This window comes from Capra hircus, chromosome 10 (genome assembly GCF_001704415.2).
Source record: "Capra hircus breed San Clemente chromosome 10, ASM170441v1, whole genome shotgun sequence".
Taxonomy (NCBI): Eukaryota; Metazoa; Chordata; class Mammalia; order Artiodactyla; family Bovidae; genus Capra; species Capra hircus.
In genome coordinates this window covers 18,005,168-18,023,636 of record NC_030817.1, presented here as the reverse complement: position 1 = coordinate 18,023,636, position 18,469 = coordinate 18,005,168, and the positions used below count along the sequence as shown (strand labels likewise).

At 35.2% G+C, this 18,469-nt stretch overlaps 1 protein-coding gene across 1 annotated transcript in view; it reads left to right on the top strand.

Moving 5' to 3' along the window:
* DNAL1 (dynein axonemal light chain 1) overlaps positions 1-18,469 on the top strand; it is a 38,731-nt gene that overhangs the window by 11,002 nt on the left and 9,260 nt on the right. Inside the window, exons 3-5 of the mRNA XM_005686055.3 lie at positions 798-907; positions 3,588-3,643; positions 12,156-12,211. Coding sequence (XP_005686112.1) covers positions 798-907; positions 3,588-3,643; positions 12,156-12,211 — 222 coding nt within the window. The remainder of the gene's footprint in view (positions 1-797; positions 908-3,587; positions 3,644-12,155; positions 12,212-18,469) is intronic.

Below are 18,469 nucleotides of genomic sequence, written 5' to 3'. Positions count from 1 at the left end.
GTTTGAGCACACTCCAGGAGATAGTGAAGAACAGGGAAGCCTGGAGTGCTGCAGTCCATGGGGTCACAAAGGGTTAGACACAACTTAGCGACTAAACAACAACAATAGAAAACATAGGAAAGCCAAAAAAATGGTCCCTGAGCTGCAGTATCTTCTTGTTTTGTTGGAGAGATAGAACTAAGTACTGAGGTACTTCGGAAACATTATTAGGCAGCATATCCTGGTAATTAAAATTTAAATTGTATTAGGTACTGAAATTAAACTGTAACATAGAATGTAGTAGTAAATTATTGTAGAACAAATAAATTTGACCTTAGCTTTGTCATAAAGAGAATATCTTCCCAAATTCTTGGTATTTGGTAGTTGTAACTCAGACTAAATTGAATATAGGAACGGAAAGATGAGATGACAAAAACAGCTCTTCTTATAGATCTAATCTTGTTTAGGGACAAGGAATCCTTCCCAGGAAAATGTTTTTTTGTGTGTGTTTTATTTTTGTTTATTAATTGGTAGACTCTTAAAAGATTTTAAAAACTACAGAAATAAAAGTTATTTTCTTTCCTCTTTTCCGCTTGGCTGAGACCTGACAGGGAATTATCTGAATCAGCCATATAAAAGCTAGTTATCAGATTCAGTAAGTAAGTGTTGTCAATAAGTGTACTGTCAAGAATGTACAGAGTTACTGAATTTTAATAGCTATTTTGAAATAAATATTGAAAAGCCTTGAGAAAATCTGGCCTTTTTAGTTCCACATTATAATCTGGGATTATTTTCTTCCACATTAACTTTTATTATAGGAAGAGAAAACCAGCCAGAAGCCATCTGAAGCCAGAGAGATAAAGCTGTATGCCCAGATTCCCCCTATAGAGAAGATGGATGCATCCTTGTCCACGCTTTCTAATTGCGAGTAAGTGCTTCTCTTTTTTCATCCTTTCTAGTATTGCTGTTAAGTTTCCCTTCCTTTTCTAAATATACAGACTAAAAATATTTATTTATTTTCTTGGTTTTCGTTTCCCTTTCTCCCTCCCTTCCTACTTCCTGTGATTCTCCCTTTGGCAAGGCCAAATATAAAAGATTATTGGTTTATAGGGTCGTTAATAGAGTAACCCTAAACTCCCCTGTATCACATTTTTTCCGGGATGGCTTTTTGTTTTGATCGTGCCGGGTCTTTGCTGCTGGCGTGGGTTCTTGGCTGCAGCACAGAGGTTTCTCGAGTTTGGGTGCACGGGCTTAGTTGCCCCGTGGTTCTTAGTTCCCCGACCAGGGATCGCACCCGTGTCCCCTGCATTAGAGGGTGAATTCTTTACACAAATTTCCTTGTCTCTTAGGAGAAGCTAAATAACACAATAAAACTATTTGTCTGTCATAAACCTAGTAGTTTCTCTTGTAAAATTATCCATCAAAGTCAATACTATACTCAGAAGCATAGAAGTAACTGCTTTTGAAAAATTTCTCAAATTATGAAAATACATTGTAAAACATCTAGAAAATATTAAAAACACAAAGAAAAGGAAATATCAACCAAAATCGTACCAGTTTTTGAGTACCAGGCTTAGCATTTTTAAAAATTTCATTTTATTACTATTATTATTGGTTGCTCCGCACAGCATGTAAGATCTTAGTTCCCTCACCAGGGATTGAATCCATGCAATGGAAGCATGAAGTCTTAACTACTGGACCACTAGGGAAGTCCTAGCATTCTCATGTAGAGCCTTCTAATTTTTTTTTTCTCATTGGCACTAAGTTACACTTACTTGTAATCATGTTTTCCCAAGACTTTAAGTATCAGATCTATGTTTATTATTTTAACTGATTTCCTGAATATTCTGCATACTTTTTAGCAGGGTTCTGTGACTAATTTGAGGCAATTATACCATGACACCTGTGTTATGTGTTATTACCATGACACCATGGTTATGCTCTTAAGCTGCAATGTCTTATCAGGGCTATAGAATGTTATAGAATCACTTGTTATAGAATATTGGAAAATCCTATATTTTCCTAAGTGTGGTTCCCTGACTACCTACATAAGAACTTCCTTGTGCAGCAGATAAGCCCCACTTCAAATTTATAGAAAAAGAATCTACTGATGAAACTAGGTATCTGGATTTACAGTAAGCAATCTGAATGACTCTTAAGCACGTATTTGTGAACACATGTATTAGACTAATGTCTATCTTTGGAATTAAAGGGAAAAGCAAACATAATTTAGTTATTGTATGCAGCTTATCCTTTGTGATGAGAACACAGTGTATTACATAAAAATCCACCTTAAATGTGTTTTTGACTTCAAAATCATGATTTCAAAGAGCATTATTTCAAAGTGGTCAAATATCTTTTTATCAAACCTTGAGATGGTTCTATACCTCATACCAAAGTACCCTAGAAACTGCTTAAGAGTCATCCTGTTCATATTTTTGCTGACAATCTTTGGGCAGGTTGCCTATACAGCAACTACAAAATTATTCCCCAACTGTATTCCCGCTTTTCCACTCCATTTTTCACTTTCATTGGTAATTCTTGGGAGTGGGGAATGACTAGAAAATACACACATATGACCAATAATTTACAGTGTACAGTAATTGCTTTTACTGTTTTAAGCGAAAAAAAAAAAAAGAATAATTCCTCTTTAAATCAAATCAGAAGGATAAGATCACCTGTTCTAGGGTCAGTTTTGGGGGTTTTAAATTTGGATATGCTACTTTCTGGCTGTGTAATAGTAGGCAAATTACTTAACATCTTTGTGTCTCAATTTCCTCATTTATAAAATATGGTTACTAATATGTAGCCCTTAGGATCATTCTGATGGTTAAAATAGTTAATACATGTAAAGTATTTAGAAGAATACTAGGCAGATATGAAGCATTCAATAAAATTAGCTTTTATTATATCTTTGCATGAAGTTTACTAAGATATTAAACATTTTTGTCAAGAGAAGATTAATATTGTATAATTATGCTCCCTTTAAAATTTTATTTTTATATGATTAAAGTATATATAGGGAAAAAATATAGAATATATATATAAACTGGTAAAAGTATTTATCTCTGGAGGAATGTCTAGGGTGGTTAGGATTACATTGACTTTTTATAATATACATATCATGGACATTTTCCAAAGTTGGTATGTATGGCCCAATCTTGTTTGTTTTAGCGGCAACATAGTATTTTGTTATTTGTATTCCTCAGCTGATGGGTGTTTATAAATTTTTTTCCCATTTTTTTGCTATTATAATAATACAGTAAATAGTTTAATTCATATATATTTGGCATTAGTATTTCTATAGGATATGTTCCTATAAATGAATTACTGGGTCAAAGAAAATATGCATTTAAAATATTTAATAGAAAACACCAAATTGTCCACAAAAAAGTTTTTTTAATTTTATACAGTGAATGTTTATTAACTTTTGTAATCAGGGAAACAGTATGACGATTTCAAAATAAAAGAATATGTGCCATGTCTGAGAGGGGAAAAAAGGATTCAGTGTGAAAAGGAAATGTCTGAGAGAACTTGAGGAATAATTTCTATTATACTATTAGCTTTTTTCTTATTAATTCAAGTATTCTTTTTTTTTTCTCCTTTAGGAAGCTTTCACTGTCTACAAACTGTATTGAAAAAATTGCAAACCTGAATGGCTTAAGTAAGTGATCCACAGTAACAGATGGTTCTAGAATTTTTTTAGTTATTTGGAATAAACATTCCAGAGACACTACATAATCCTAGAAGCTGGCACCTGTTTCAACCACAGTAATTGTCAGATGATAGAAAGAATATATAAACTATGTGTCTTGTTTGACTATCCAAAGAAAATTAGAGATAACATGAAACCTGAATAGTTTAAGGACATTTTAAAGCTTGTAGAGTTAGAATTGAAATATCTGAACTAGAAAATCAAGTTTTTTTTTATCTGTTTTTGTCCAGATTTCTCTTGTATTTCATACTTGTATCTAAAAATTTGTTTGTTTTCCTATGCGCCTTATCTTTTTTAATGGCATTAACTCCTTCCCAGTTGTCAAGGTTCCTTATGCAAGTTGCCTCTGGGCTGCAAACATTTCGTGGCTTAAAGCTTCAGAAATTTATTCCTTCACAATTCTAGAGGCCAGAAGTCTGAAATCAGTTTCACTGGGCCAATATCAGTGTTTTAAGAGGGCCTTGGTTTCTCTGGAGGCTTTAAGGGAGAATCTTTTCCTTGCCTGTTCTGGGTTCTAATGACTGCTGCATTCCTTGGCTTGTGACTATGTCACTCCAGTCTCTGCCTCTGTGATCATATTTCCTCCTACTGTTTTGTCTCTGTCATATCTTTTTCTGTCTCCCTCTTATAAGGACATACATGATTGCATTTAGGAAACACTTGGATAATCAAGGATATTTTCCCCATCTTAATATTCCTAGCTTACTCTTAGCTGCAAAATATTTTTTCCCATATATGGTAACATTCACATCCAGGGATTAAGATGTAGGTATCTTTTGGTGAGCCATCATTTATCTTATAATATTTCCCCTTTATTTCCTTCAATCCCTACATCCAGGTTTATGACTGAGTCCTATTAAATTTATTCTTTGAAAGAGCTCTCAAATAATTTCTTGTGTTTCCATTTCCAGGAGCTACAGCTTTAATTTAGACCCTCATCATTTCCCCCTTAGGTCATCTTTTTCAAATGTTTTTTACCACTTCCCACAATATGAAGTACAGTTGAATTAATAACTCAGTACATATGTTCATAGGGCTTCCCAGGTGGCTCAGTGATAAAGAATCCATCTGCCAATGCAGGAGATGTGACTTTAATCCCTGGGTTGAAAAGATCCACTGAAGGAGAAAATGGCAACCCCCTCCAGTATTGGTTGGAAAATCCCATGGACAGAGGAGCCTGGCAGGCTACATACAGTCCATGGAGTAGCAAAGAGTCAGACACAACTTAGTGACTGTGCACGCACACACATGAATATACATATCAAATATACACATACTCATATGAATTGGATTAAAATTTGTAAAACTGTATTTACCCTTATAGCATAAGTTCCATTATTAAAAAATTTTAGTATGATTTCATGGTTTTTTAAATGTTCGTCACAATCCACTAAGGTTTTTTCTGTTTGTTTTATTGGAGTATAGTTGATTCACAATGTTATGTTACTCTCAGGTGTAGAGCAAAGTGATTCAGTTATACATGTGCATATAGTCATTCTTTTTTAGATTCTTTTCTCATGTAGGTTATCACAGGATATTGAGTAGATTTTCCTGTTATTAATATATAGTGGGTCCTGGCAACCCACTCTAGTGTTCTTGCCTAGAGAATCCGAGGGACGAGGGAGCCTGGTGGGCTGCCGTCTATGGGGTCACATAGAGTCGGACACGACTGAAGTGACTTAGCAGCAGCAGCAGCAGGTCCTTGCTGACAACCCATTAAGTTGATTTCACACGATCCACAGTTTGAAAAAACACTGCCTTACAACTTATGTGATAGCCACCCAATTGATCTCCTTATCTCCTATCTTTCTGCTCTTCAGTTGACCTTTAGCACTGAGTTTTCTTTGCGAAAATATTGTTCTATTTATCATTCCTCCAGGCCACAGACCTTTAATGACTCCCCTTTGCCTAGTAAAGACCAAATGCCTTAAGGTTGCATTCAGAGTCATTTAAAAGCTTATAACATCCTCTTTATACCCAAATATGTCATTCTTTTTTATGACTTTGTACACTTGTTAATGAGGAACTAAGAAGCCTCTTGATGAAAGTGAAAGAGGAGAGTGAAAAATTGGCTTAAATCTCAACATTCAGAAAACTAAGATCATGGCATCTGGTCCCATCTCTTCATGGCAAATAGATGGGGAAACAGTGGCAGACTTTATTTTGGGGGGCTCCAAAATCACTGTAGATGGTGATTGCAGCCATGAAGTTAAAAGACGCTTACTCCTTAGAAGGAAAGTTATGAACAACCTAGACAGCATATTCAAAAGCAGAGACATTATTTTGCCGACTAAGGTCCATCTAGTCAAGGCTGTGGTTTTTCCAGTGGTCATGTATGGATGTGAGAGTTGGACTGTGAAGAAAGCTGAGCACTGAAGATTTAATGCTTTTGAACTGTGGTGTTGGAGAAGACTCTTGAGAGTCCCTTGGACCGCAAGGAGTTCCAACCAGTCCATTCTAAAGGAGATCAGTCCTGTGTGTTCTTTGGAAGGACTGATGCTAAAGCTGAAACTCCAATACTTTGGCCACCTCATGCGAAGAGTTGACTCATTGGAAAAGACTGATGCTGGGAGGGATTGGGGGCAGGAGGAGAAGGGGACGACAGAGGATGAGATGGCTGGATGGCATCACCAACTCGATGGACACGAGTTTGGTGAACTCTGGGAGTTGGTGATAGACAGGGAAGCCTGGCGTGCTGCAATTCATGGGGTCACAAAGAGTAGGACAGAATTAGCAACTAAACTGAGCTGAACTGAACACTTGTTAATGCAGTGGTTTTCATTGAGAACAGCCCCTTCCTGTAACAGGAAAACCCTACAAGAAACAAAATTAACATTAAGAATGCAACGTTTAAATGTTATTTAGAGGAAGATCTCTAAAGACTTCTCTGATTTCCATCATCATAATTACTCTTTCTTGGAAACATTTATAACAGTATACCTTGGATTATAATCCAGAAAGTGAAGAGGAACTGAAGAGCCTCTTGATGAAGGTGAAAGAGGAGAGTGAAAAAGCTGGCTTGAAACTCAGCATTCAAAAAACAAAGATCATGGCATCTGGTCCTATCACTTCATGTCAAACAGATGGGGTAAATGTGGAAACAGTGTCAGATTTCATTTTCTTGGGCTCCAGTATCAATGTGGACAGTGACTGCAGCCATGAAATTAAAAGACACTTGCTCCTTGAAAAAAAGCTATGACAAACCCAGACAGTGTATTAAAAAGCAGACACATCACTTTGCCGACAAAGATCAATATAGTCAAAGCTATGATTTTTGCAGGAGTCATGTATGGATGTGAGAGTTGAACCATAAAGAAGACTGAGCGCCAAAGAATTGATGCTTTCTAACTGTGGTGTTGGAGAAGACTCTTGAGAATCCCTTGGACTGCAAGGAGATCAAACCAGTCAGTCCTAAAGGAAATCAAGCCTGAATATTCATTGGAAGGACTGGTGCTGAAGCTGAAGCTCCAGTACTTTGGCCACCTAATGCATAGAACTGACTCATTGGAAAAGACCCTGATGCTGGGAAGGATTGAGGACAGGAGGAGAAGGGGTTGACAGAGGATGAGATGGTTGGATGCCATCACAACTCAATGGACATGAGCAGACTCAGGGAGATAGTAAAGGACAGGAAAGCCTTGCATGCGGCAGTTCGTGGGCCTCAAAGAGTCAGACACAACTTAACAACTGAACAACAGCTTCATATATTTATTTTGAATATTAAATGAGTCAGTGTGTATAAAGTGCTTAGAACAGTGCCTGGTGCATATAAATGGCTCAAGAAATAGTAGCTGTTATTATAGTTAAGAATATGTTCTGTGTCTTTAGATAATGAGCCCCTTAGGGCAAGCACCATATTTTATTAATCTTTTAATCTTCTATTCCTAATCTCCATTTCCCCCTGCCCCTGCCTAATACCTTACTCAAAGTTGCATTCAGTATTTATATAGTGCTGGAAAGGAAGTGTTTACTATTAGAGTTGTATTTAAAATGATTCAGTCTATTCCAGTTTTCACTGACTCGTTAAACAATTTGAGATATTTTATTTTCTTCTCTTTTGGTTTCTTTGTAATTGAAATAACTTGCTTACATGAGGCTAAATTCACAACATTTATCAGTATGAACAACATGCATTTCTTTTGTAAAAACATGACTATTACATATGAAATTGGGTAAACTTCTATAAAGGGCTGGTAACTCGTGTTCTCTTTAATCACTTCGTAGTGACTCTCAGGAAAATCACGTTAAAAAGAGTTCCAGAAATTCAGTGGGAAAGAGTACCTTGATCAATTAGCGATATCTAATGTAGACATGGAAAGAGAGAGGATAGGCATTTGTATCATGTATTTGCTATACTAGACACATCTCATTTTAGTTCTGCTTGTAACAAATGGTATTTCTGCAGTCTACAGAGAATACACTTTGTCTGTGACTATGAAGCAAAATGAAGCCAACTGATCCATATAAAATACTGAACATATGACTCTAGCTTGCCTCCTACACCTTTCCTTTCATGAGCACTGTGTCTTACCTACTATGCTAATATGAGAAGATCTGAAATAAACAAGTATTGCTATTTAACAGGGGGATTTTAAGGCAGATTAACCCTAACAGCTGTGACGAGAAAACAGTATGACATGAGTATGTTCAAACTGTGGCTAAAAAGCTGTACAATATAAATAATACTCTCATTTAAAGATTAAAAAGTAAATATTATTGTTAAAACAGTATACTCCTTCAGTTTACTAAATAAATAAACATAACTTTATGATAATGTTTTGATTTTCCTCAAGACCTAAAAAGTGTTTTGCATATAGTGGTGTTTTACTTATGCAGCATATTAAAATATGGAAAATATGTAATTGTGTAATGTTAGAACAGTTAATCTATTAACTTTGATATCATAATTTACCTCCCTGGGTAGCAATAAATAATATCCTTTTAGCCCTCTCATTGCCATTTCATGTACATTTTTTAAAGAGTTGTATATATTAAGCTAGATATTATCTTTGAAAGATCTGCATATATCTGTTACCTCTGATCCGAGGTCATTTCTCAGTTCTTATCTTAGTTGACCTAAAGTGCATCTTGACATTATGATTTCTTTTTCTTTGCAGCAATTTCTTTATTGGGTTTCTAGGATACTGTACCCTTTAGATTTCCTCCTGCCTTTCTGGCTGTTTCCTCCCAGTCTCATATCCTCAAATTTTTTAAAGTTGGGGTATCCCAGTTCTTGGATCTTTTTTCTGTCTTTACCTACTCCACGTTCTCATCCAGTTCATGGCTTTACCATCTGTATGCTGATGGTTCCCATATTTATAGCTGAAGTCCATACATCTCCTCTGAACTCCAGACTTACACATTCAGTTGCCCGACATTTCCATTGAATGTCTACTGGACATTTCACACTTAACAGGTTCAAAACTGAGTCCTGCTATCCTTCCCCAGCCTTTGTTAACCCAGCTTCTTGTGTGTCTGTATCAGGGAGTGACAACTGCATTCTTCTAGCTGCTCAGGCCAAATTCCTTGGTAATTTCGTGACTCTTCTGTCATATCCCCTATAAGGCCTTTTTTTTTTTTTTTTCCTAATTTCATCTCCTAATGCTCTCCTCTGATTCTCTCAGCTAGGTTGTATTTTGTGAATACTTCTGCTATGGCCCTGCTTCGAGGCCTTTGCAGCTGAAGTTCCCTCCGCATGTTTTTCCTCCAGATAGCCTCATGTCTAGCTGCTTCACTTCCTCTGAATCTTTACTTCGAAGTCACCTTCTATCTAACATGTAGGATGCTTCTACCCCCTGCTGTTTCATTCTTTTTGCCTGCTTTTCTTTATGCTTTACCCTTGTCACTATCTAATACACTTAATTGTTTTGCTTACTGTCTGCCAGAAATTAGCTCCATGACAGCAAGAATTTAAATCTGTGCTATTCACTATTATATTGCAAGCACTTATAGGTATGCCTGGCACATAGTAGATGCTCAATAATTATGTATTGAATGAATAACTTTTTGAATAAGGTTTTTATTCTGCATTAAATAGAAAAAGATAGTATTTTCCATATTAAGCTTTAAAGAATAATTGATTATGTGATTTTCTTATACATTTAATTTCTACATATTTATAAGTATATTAGTTTGCTAGGGCTGCCATAACAAATCCCACAGACTAGATGACTTACACAATAGAAATTTATTTTCTCATAGTTGTACAGGTTAGAAGTCCAAAATCAAGGTGTAGGTACAATTGATTTCTTCTGAAGCCTCTCTCCTTGGCTTGTGTATAGCCATCCCTTTGTCTTTGTTTCTGTGTTCTAATCTCCTCTCTTATAAGGGCACCAGTCATATTGGATTTTACCTAAAATGTCATCTTACTTTAATTGCCTCTTTAAAGGTTCTATCAACAAACAGAGTCACATTCTGAGGTACTGGGGCTTAGAACCTCAACATATGGATTTGTAGGGGACAATTCAGCCTATGACATGGGGTTTTATTTCAACTATTTTGCAAGAATTAGATTGCTTTTAAAATATTAACACCTTGTTCTGAAAACTAAATGTTTCTCATAATTTGAAAATTTTATTAAATTAAATAAATTGAAATCAAAGCTTGTATAACTATAAATGCCTGATACCTATACACACATACATTATTTATTGTGTACTTACTATGGATTAGGCATTATGCTGAATATTTTAGACAATTATCTCACTTAGTCCTTATATTCCTATAAGATAGAGCCTATACTTCCTCATTTTACATAAAAGAAAACTGAGATTCTGAGAGCTTTGGTTACTTCCTTGGAGAGCTTGGACTGGATTTTGTTCTTAACCGTCGAATTATGGATGTTATAGAACAGTGTTATCCAATAGAATTCTCTGTATTGTCCCAATATAGTTCCAACTAGCCATTTATAGCTATTAAGCTCTTGAAATGTGGTTCATGTGACTGAGAAACTGAATTTATATATAATTTTAATTAAATTAATGCGGTCCTATCACTTTATGGCAAATAGATGGGTATAAAGTAGATACAGTGTCAGATTTCATTTTCTTGGTCTCCAAAAGCAATGTAGATGGTGGATGCAGTCATGAAATTAAAAGACACTTGCTTCTGGGAAGAAAAGCTATGACAAACCTAGACAGTGTATCAAAAAGCAGAGACATCACTTTGCTGACAAAGAGCCATATAGTCAAAGCTATAGTTTTTACAGTAGTCATATATGGATGTGAGAGTTGGACCATAAAGAAGGCTGAGCACCAAAAAATTGATGCTTTTGAACTGTGGTGCTGGAGAAGACTCTTGAGAGTCACTTGGACAGCAAGGAGATCAAACCAGTCAATCCTAAAGGAAATCAACCCTGAATATTCATCGGAAGGACTAATGCTGAGGCTGAAGCGCCAATACTTTGACTACCTGATGCAAAGAGCCGACTCATCGGAAAAGACCCTGATTCTGGGAACGATTGAGGGCAAAAGAAGAGAGCGACACAGGATGAGATGGTTAGATGCCATCACTGACTCAATGGACATGAGTTTGAGCAAACTCAGGGAGATAGTGAAGGACAGGGAAGCCTGGAGTGCTGCAGTTCATGGGGTTGCAAAGAGTCAGACTCGACTTAGCGACTAAATAACAATGTGGTTAGTAACTACCATATTGGATAGCAAAGTTATAAAAGTTTAAGTTGTGAAAATTAAATGTATAACTTATGCATAAGTAATCACAGTAGATTTTTAGGACAGAAGTGAGATTGCATGTTTTACTAGAAATCTTTTAATTTTGAAAAATAATATGTGTACATGGTGTTATGCAAATAAGTTCAGAAGAAGCTAAATTAAAAATATCTTCCTCTGCCCATAGACTGACTCTCAGTTCCTCCCCCAAACCAACCACTGTTTCTACTTTTTTTCTTCCAGAAATAACCTTATAGATAGACAAAAGAAACATCCTTTTAAAAAACACAAATAGACTTCTTTTTAAACCAAATTACAATCTAATTATTTTAAAAAATAAAACAAAAGATTTTTAAAATGCTAATTTACTTGATTTCGCTTCTTATCTTTTGTGGAGTGAGGTGGGGACTATACATGAGAATGTTTCTATTTTCTAGTATAAGTCCTCGTACTATAAGAGATTTGAAATATATATGCTCCCAAATTTAAAGTTCAAATCTTCTTTACTCTTATTTTATCTGTGTAATATTTCTTACTAGCCAGTAATTTAAAACCATGCATTTCAAATAGCTAAACATTTAAAATTTAATATTGATGTGATGTGCAGTTGTAGAGTTTACCTTAGTGATGGGTCAATGTTATTTCCTACTTGATTACCACTTTTTATTAGTACAGCCTTTCTTATTATATAAGAATATTTACTACATAAATGTATTAAAGCTTTATTATATTAGATTTATAACAATTGTGTGATATGATTCTAATAAAGCAAAATTGCTTTCTTTCCTCCACAGAAAACTTGAGAATATTGTCTTTAGGAAGAAACAACATAAAGAACTTAAATGGACTGGTAGGTTGTTATTTACTACTTAAAGAAGCATACACTCTTTTTCTTGAGTATATAAGTAATACTTGTCTGTTGCAGAAGCTTTTCAAAATAGAAAAGCAAATATAAAAAGTACCTATATAAAAAAATACCTATATAAAGAAGACATGGCACATGTATGCAATGAAATAATATTCAGCTGTAAAAAAACAAATTTGAGTCAGTTCTAGTGAGGTGGATGAGCCTGGAGCCTGTTATATAGAGTGAAGTAAGTCAGAGAAAACCAAATTTAGAATATTAATATATATATAGAATCTAGAAAAATGGTACTAATGAACCTATTTGCAGGGAAGGAATGGAGATGCAGATGTAGAGAATGGACTTGTAGACACAGTGAGAGAAAGAGAGTGGGATGAATGGAGAAAGTAGCATCAGCATATATACACTGTCATGTGTAAAATGGGTAGCTGGTAAGAAGTTGCTGTATAACACAGGGAGCCCAGCCTGGTGCTCTGTGATGACCTCAAGGGGTGGGATGGGGAAAGGGGAGAGAGGCTCAATAGGGGAGGGATATATGTATAATTATGGCTGATTTGCATTGCTGTGTGGCAGAAACCAACAGAACATTGTAAAAATTTTTAAAAAAGGAAAGAAAAATTACTCTTTGTAAACAGGGGTATTCAGAGGTGAATCAAAGGGTTCTGTGCTGTTCACTTTCAGCAAACAACAAACTTCATCTATTCAGTCTTTAAAAGGAAGCATCACCCAGCAAGCTAACTTCCAAAGAACAGCTTTGAAACTGCTCCCATTTGCAAGCACTGAGATTATTGACAGTAAAACAGAAATCCTGTGGGCTGGTTTAAAAAAAAAAGTACCCATAAACCACTGCTAACATTTTGATTGACATCTTTCTTGCCTTTTTTTCCTTTGCTTTGGTGAGAATGTAGAAGGTGAAATCATACGGTACATTTTGTTTTCCATCTCTTTTTTTTTTACTTAATATACAAAGATAATGTTTCCATGTTATTCATTCATTCAGCAAATCCATACAGTATATTTCCTGAATGCCTTTTAGCCAGGTACTGTTCTAAGCACTAGAGATACAGCAGAATATAAAACGAAGCCCTTGCTCTCATTGAACGTACATTGTAGTGGAGGGAGACAGACTAGAAAATAATTGTATAATAATATATCAAGTGGTGATGAATGCAGTGAAGAAAAACAAGGCATATAAGAGAACGTGGATTGATGGGAAGTCCTCTCTGAAAGTGAGAATGTAGGCTTATAGAGCTGACCGAGGGACCAGCACTCCGGACTGGAGAGGGAGAGCCAGTGCAGGTGTCCTGAAACTGAAGCTGCTTGGTTACTTGAGTGAGAGCAAAAACGTTGAATGAGGAACTGCCCTCACTGAGGCTGACGCAGCTAAGAACCCGCACTCATAGGACATGAAACGATTTTAGATTTTTTTCCCAAGTGGCTTGCAAAGCTATTGGAGGTTTTTGATCAGAGGATAGTACTTAAGTTTTTAAAATAATTTGCAACCATATTCTTTTTTAATGACAGCATAATATTCTATTTTATTGGTATACCATAATTTATTTAAATAAGTTACTCGTTATTCATAATCAATGCTATTATGAGCCTCCTTTTAGTTATATTATTGCATACCTCTATGAATAATTCCTTGGATAAATTCCTTGAAATGGAATTGCAGGGTCAAAAGGTATGAATTTCTTTTAAGGCCTTTGTGACATATTATCAAGTTACACTTTGGAAAGGCTGTACCAATTTATACCACCACCAGTAATGTAAGAGGGTTCTCATTTCCCCTTACCAAACATGGGTTTGTTAAAATTTTTGACAGTGTATTTTATTTGCATATTTATTGGCCGTCTCTGTTTCCTTGCAAAGAGGTTGAAATGAAAGAATATTGTAAAACTAGGCAAATTCAGAAAAGATGAAGTTAATTTCTTTTTCTTGTGTATGTTCCCCCAAAGACAATAATTTTTTTAAGTGCATATTGTTAAATACTTCATAAAAACTCTGAAATATTTTGTAACTCTGGTCTCCTGTTCCCCCACCTCACCTCAGTAAGTCTAGCTTGTGCTTCATCAGAGTCATTGAGGTTGAAACTGTTTTGCTTCTAAAACTGGTAAACTACAGAATAGTAACTGCCCATGACCAGACAGGCTACAATGGCCACCACCATTCCACCCTTTTACAGAAACAGCCAAAACAGCTGAATAGGAATCAGTGTTCAGAGGAGCAATTTTGGAATTATCTTGAATTATTTGGTAATATCCCCACATCTGCATGTCTGCGTACCCACATAAATTCATAAAATGTGGGAAATTCTTAGAGATTACATTCTGAAGTTAATAAAAGGAAGTTTTTTCCCCAACACAATAGCCAGTAGATGAATTGTTTGCTTTCTAGCTAGATATAATTAATAAAATCCTAATGATATATAAATTATTTTTATATTCTAAATGATTGGTAAATTTAAAGACATTTTGCTTTCTCTTCATTCTATGAGCTTTAGATGGTAAAATGTCGTATATAGGGGGACATTATTCATAATGGGCAAAGTATTAAATTGTAGTACAAAATTTTAGAATTTATTATACTTCAGGCTAAACATTACTTTGAATTTTCTATAAAGGAAGAATTTCCAAATAAATACACCCCCAAATTTTTAGGACCAATATGATAGATGCTGGATTGTCCCCCCAGGTATTTACTGAACACTAACTAGATTCTTAAATATTGATATGGTATATAAGTTCTCCCGTGAAATGTAATATATACCTAGAAACCAATAAGAAATAGTAAATATAGGATTAAAGGCATGGATGGAGATATTATCTAGCTGAACCATCACTTAGATCTCTTTCTTTCTATAAACTGCTATCAGCAACCCCCAACAGTTGCTTTTTTCCCCCCTCAGTTTGTATGTGTGTGTGTGTGTACATATACCAAAAACAACATTTAATCCATCTAAAAGCTTTCTACTTATGCACAGACTGAAGAAAAATAAATCTGCATATGGGTACAGATGCTGGACTTCAGACAGTTTTACATACTAACTGGTTTATTCATCTAGACACATTAGCCTCATAGCATGATTTGAATAGCTGCCTCAGTAACTTACAAATAACTACTCTAATATATGAAACATGGAATGTTAAATTGAAGGAAGGGAGTCTATATAAAACCACTTAGGAGAACTATTTGTTGTTGGATTTCCACATTACTGGCTCCTTAACTTTCACACTTCAGTTCAGATGTCACTTCCTCAGAAGAGACCCAACTATCCTATCCTAAAACAGAACTCTAGTCAACAACTCCTACCACTCTTAATTTTTCCCGTTTTTCTTATTTGTTTATTCTCTTTCCCTCTCTCTGTCTCTCCCTCTCTTTCTCTCTGTGTCACAGACAAATGCTGATAAGTGTATCAGTTTTGTTCATCAGCATCTACACTGGTGCTTGATACGTGTAGTAGGCACTCTGTAAATATTTATAATGACTCCAAGTATTTTATTGCTACTTATAAAAACTATTAGGTTAAATTTTAAATTCTAAGAGTAATGCACGTAAATGTAAAAAATAAATCAAACGACTCATAAATAAATGAGATACACTGTGAAAGTCTTTCCTCTTTCTACATTAGCTCCATGAATAACAGAAATAATATTTGTAAACTTTAAATTTATTTCTGTGTAGAAACAGGCATCTGCATATGTGTATGTGCGTGCAAGTGTGTATGTGTGCTATGTTTGTACTGGTAATATATTGTGCATATTTTTCCTGGTTTTTTAAATCAGGACTATCCTTCCAGGTAAAAACAGGCAGATTTAATGCATTCTTTTCCATAGCTGGTTGTTTTCTACTTTATCAGTATATATGTCAATGTGTTTAACTATTCCAATACAGCTGAGCATGTAGAATATTTCCATATATTTTATTGAGGAAGGGGGGGGTCTTTCTCTCTCTCTCTCTCTCCCTTTTTTTGCTATTACATATCATACTGTAGTGAATATCTTTTTACATATATCCTTTAGCAATTGTTTGAATATTTACATAGGCTAGATTCCTAAAAATAGAAAAGCTGAGTTTATTTTTGTGCATTTAAATTTTGAAAAGTACCTCAGATTGCTCCCATGGTGCTTATGCCAGCCTCCATTCTTAGCTATATCAGTGGTATAAAAATGAGGATTACCCCCTCTACCCTCAATATCCCTGAGTATTATCCATATTTGTAGTATCTATCAATATGTTAGAAACAATATGTTGTTTTAATCTGTGTGATTTTGAACATCTTTTTATATATTTATTTGTTAGCTATGTTTCCTCTTTTGGAAATTGACCTAACATATTTTTTACCCAGTTTCTGCTTTTATCTTTTTCTTCTTAAATTCTAGGCACTCTTCAATATTCCTAATAATTATCCAGTATTGATAATTATGTAGCAGACTCTTAACATGCATTATCTCAGTTGAAACTCATAAGTAGATAATATCCTCATTTTAAGATAAAAAATCCTCAATCTTCATTTTCAGATAAGAAACTGAGGCTCAGATAGTTATGTAAAGTGTCCAAGTATAGTGAACAGGCACTATTAAACCCTGTTGCCGAGATAAGTAGTCATCAATAGTTATCGCAGTCTTCAATGTGTATTTACTTTGTCCCAACTGTTCTATATCAGTAAAAGAGTAAATTCAGCAAATTGGCTATTTGGAGAATTGATCAAGTTGGCTATGTGAAAACTGACCAAGAGTCCTCACCTGCACATGTAAAATGACACCAAATAAGTGGAAGAACCCTAGAATTGAGCCTAAATTTTCTAATTAGTATTTAATCACTATTTTTTTCTGCTGCCTCACACATTCTAAACTGGAGATATGAGATGGATGGGGACGCAGTACAGTGAAAATGTATGTAACAAAGTTTAAATAATCTCAAGACTGATGCTATATATTATATACTAATTCCTTTGAGAGAAGGTATCAGAATTTACCTGAGGGAGGCTGGTTAAAGCACAGAGTTCTAATATAAACTAATTTAGTTCTAATAACGTGCTAGAGTGGACTGATTTAAAAGTTTTACTTTGAAAACTGTTGTTTCTTCTACTTAGAAGTTGAAATTAAGATAAACTGTGGGCCTTGGGATGACACACAGAACTAACTCAGGCCACTCCATTCTCAGCTTTTCCCCTTGGTTCCATTTGTATGGAAAATGCATTAATGATCTTTATCCAGAGTACATTTATTCTCTTATAGTCTTTGAAGTGAAGTACCAGAACATAGACCTGGGCCCTACATTCTAGACATTACCATGCAGATGTAGGTAAATTCTTTTGGGTTAAGAGGGGATTGAGGGAGTACCCTGGCAGTCCAATGGTTAAGACTCCACTCTGTCACTGCAGAGTGCACAGGTTCAGTCCCTGGTTAGGAAAGTAAGATCTTGCATGCTCGGCCAAAAGGAAAAAAAAAAGAGGACCTTGAACGTTGAACTGATTCTGCCTAGTAATTTTTGTTTTTTAAGGAACAAATGATCATTACATCTTGTCTTTTGTATATGAAAGAAAAGGTTTTGTGCTACCATCGATTGTATCTAGCATTTAAGAGTCAGTATGATATAATCTTTATATTGTAATGATGGGTTTTGAGTTTTATACATCAAAAAAAAGAAAAAGATGAATTGATGGAGACATACCAGGATGGATAGATGGACAGATATGTGATAGGAAAAGATAGTAAAATGTTACAGTAGAAACTGGGTAGTGGATATATGGATATTTACGATGATATTCTTTCAACTTTTTTATGTTTGAAAGTTTTCATAACAAATATTGGGAAAAAAAATAACACCCTGAAAGTTAGACCTTTTTTTTTCCTTTTCTTTTTTTGCTGCACCCTGTGACATGTGAGATCTTAGTCTCATATGCTGCACCCTCTGCCTTAAGGCACAGAGTTGTAACCGCTGGACCACCAGGGAAGTCTCCTAGGTCTACTGTCTAATAGCACTGTTGGGCATTTCCTGGCTGTCCAGTGGTGAGAACTCTGAGCTTTCACTGCTGTGGGCCCAAGTTCCATCCCTGGTTGGAGAACCAAGATCCCACAAGCTGCATGGTGTGGTCAAAAACAAAATAGCATTGTGATCTTAGAAAAAGCCCTTAATCTATGTTAGAAATTAAATAACATGATTTTCCTATTTTAAATAAGAATCAAATAATACCATGTATAGGGAAGTAATTTGAAAAATATACTGTTCAATAAAAGT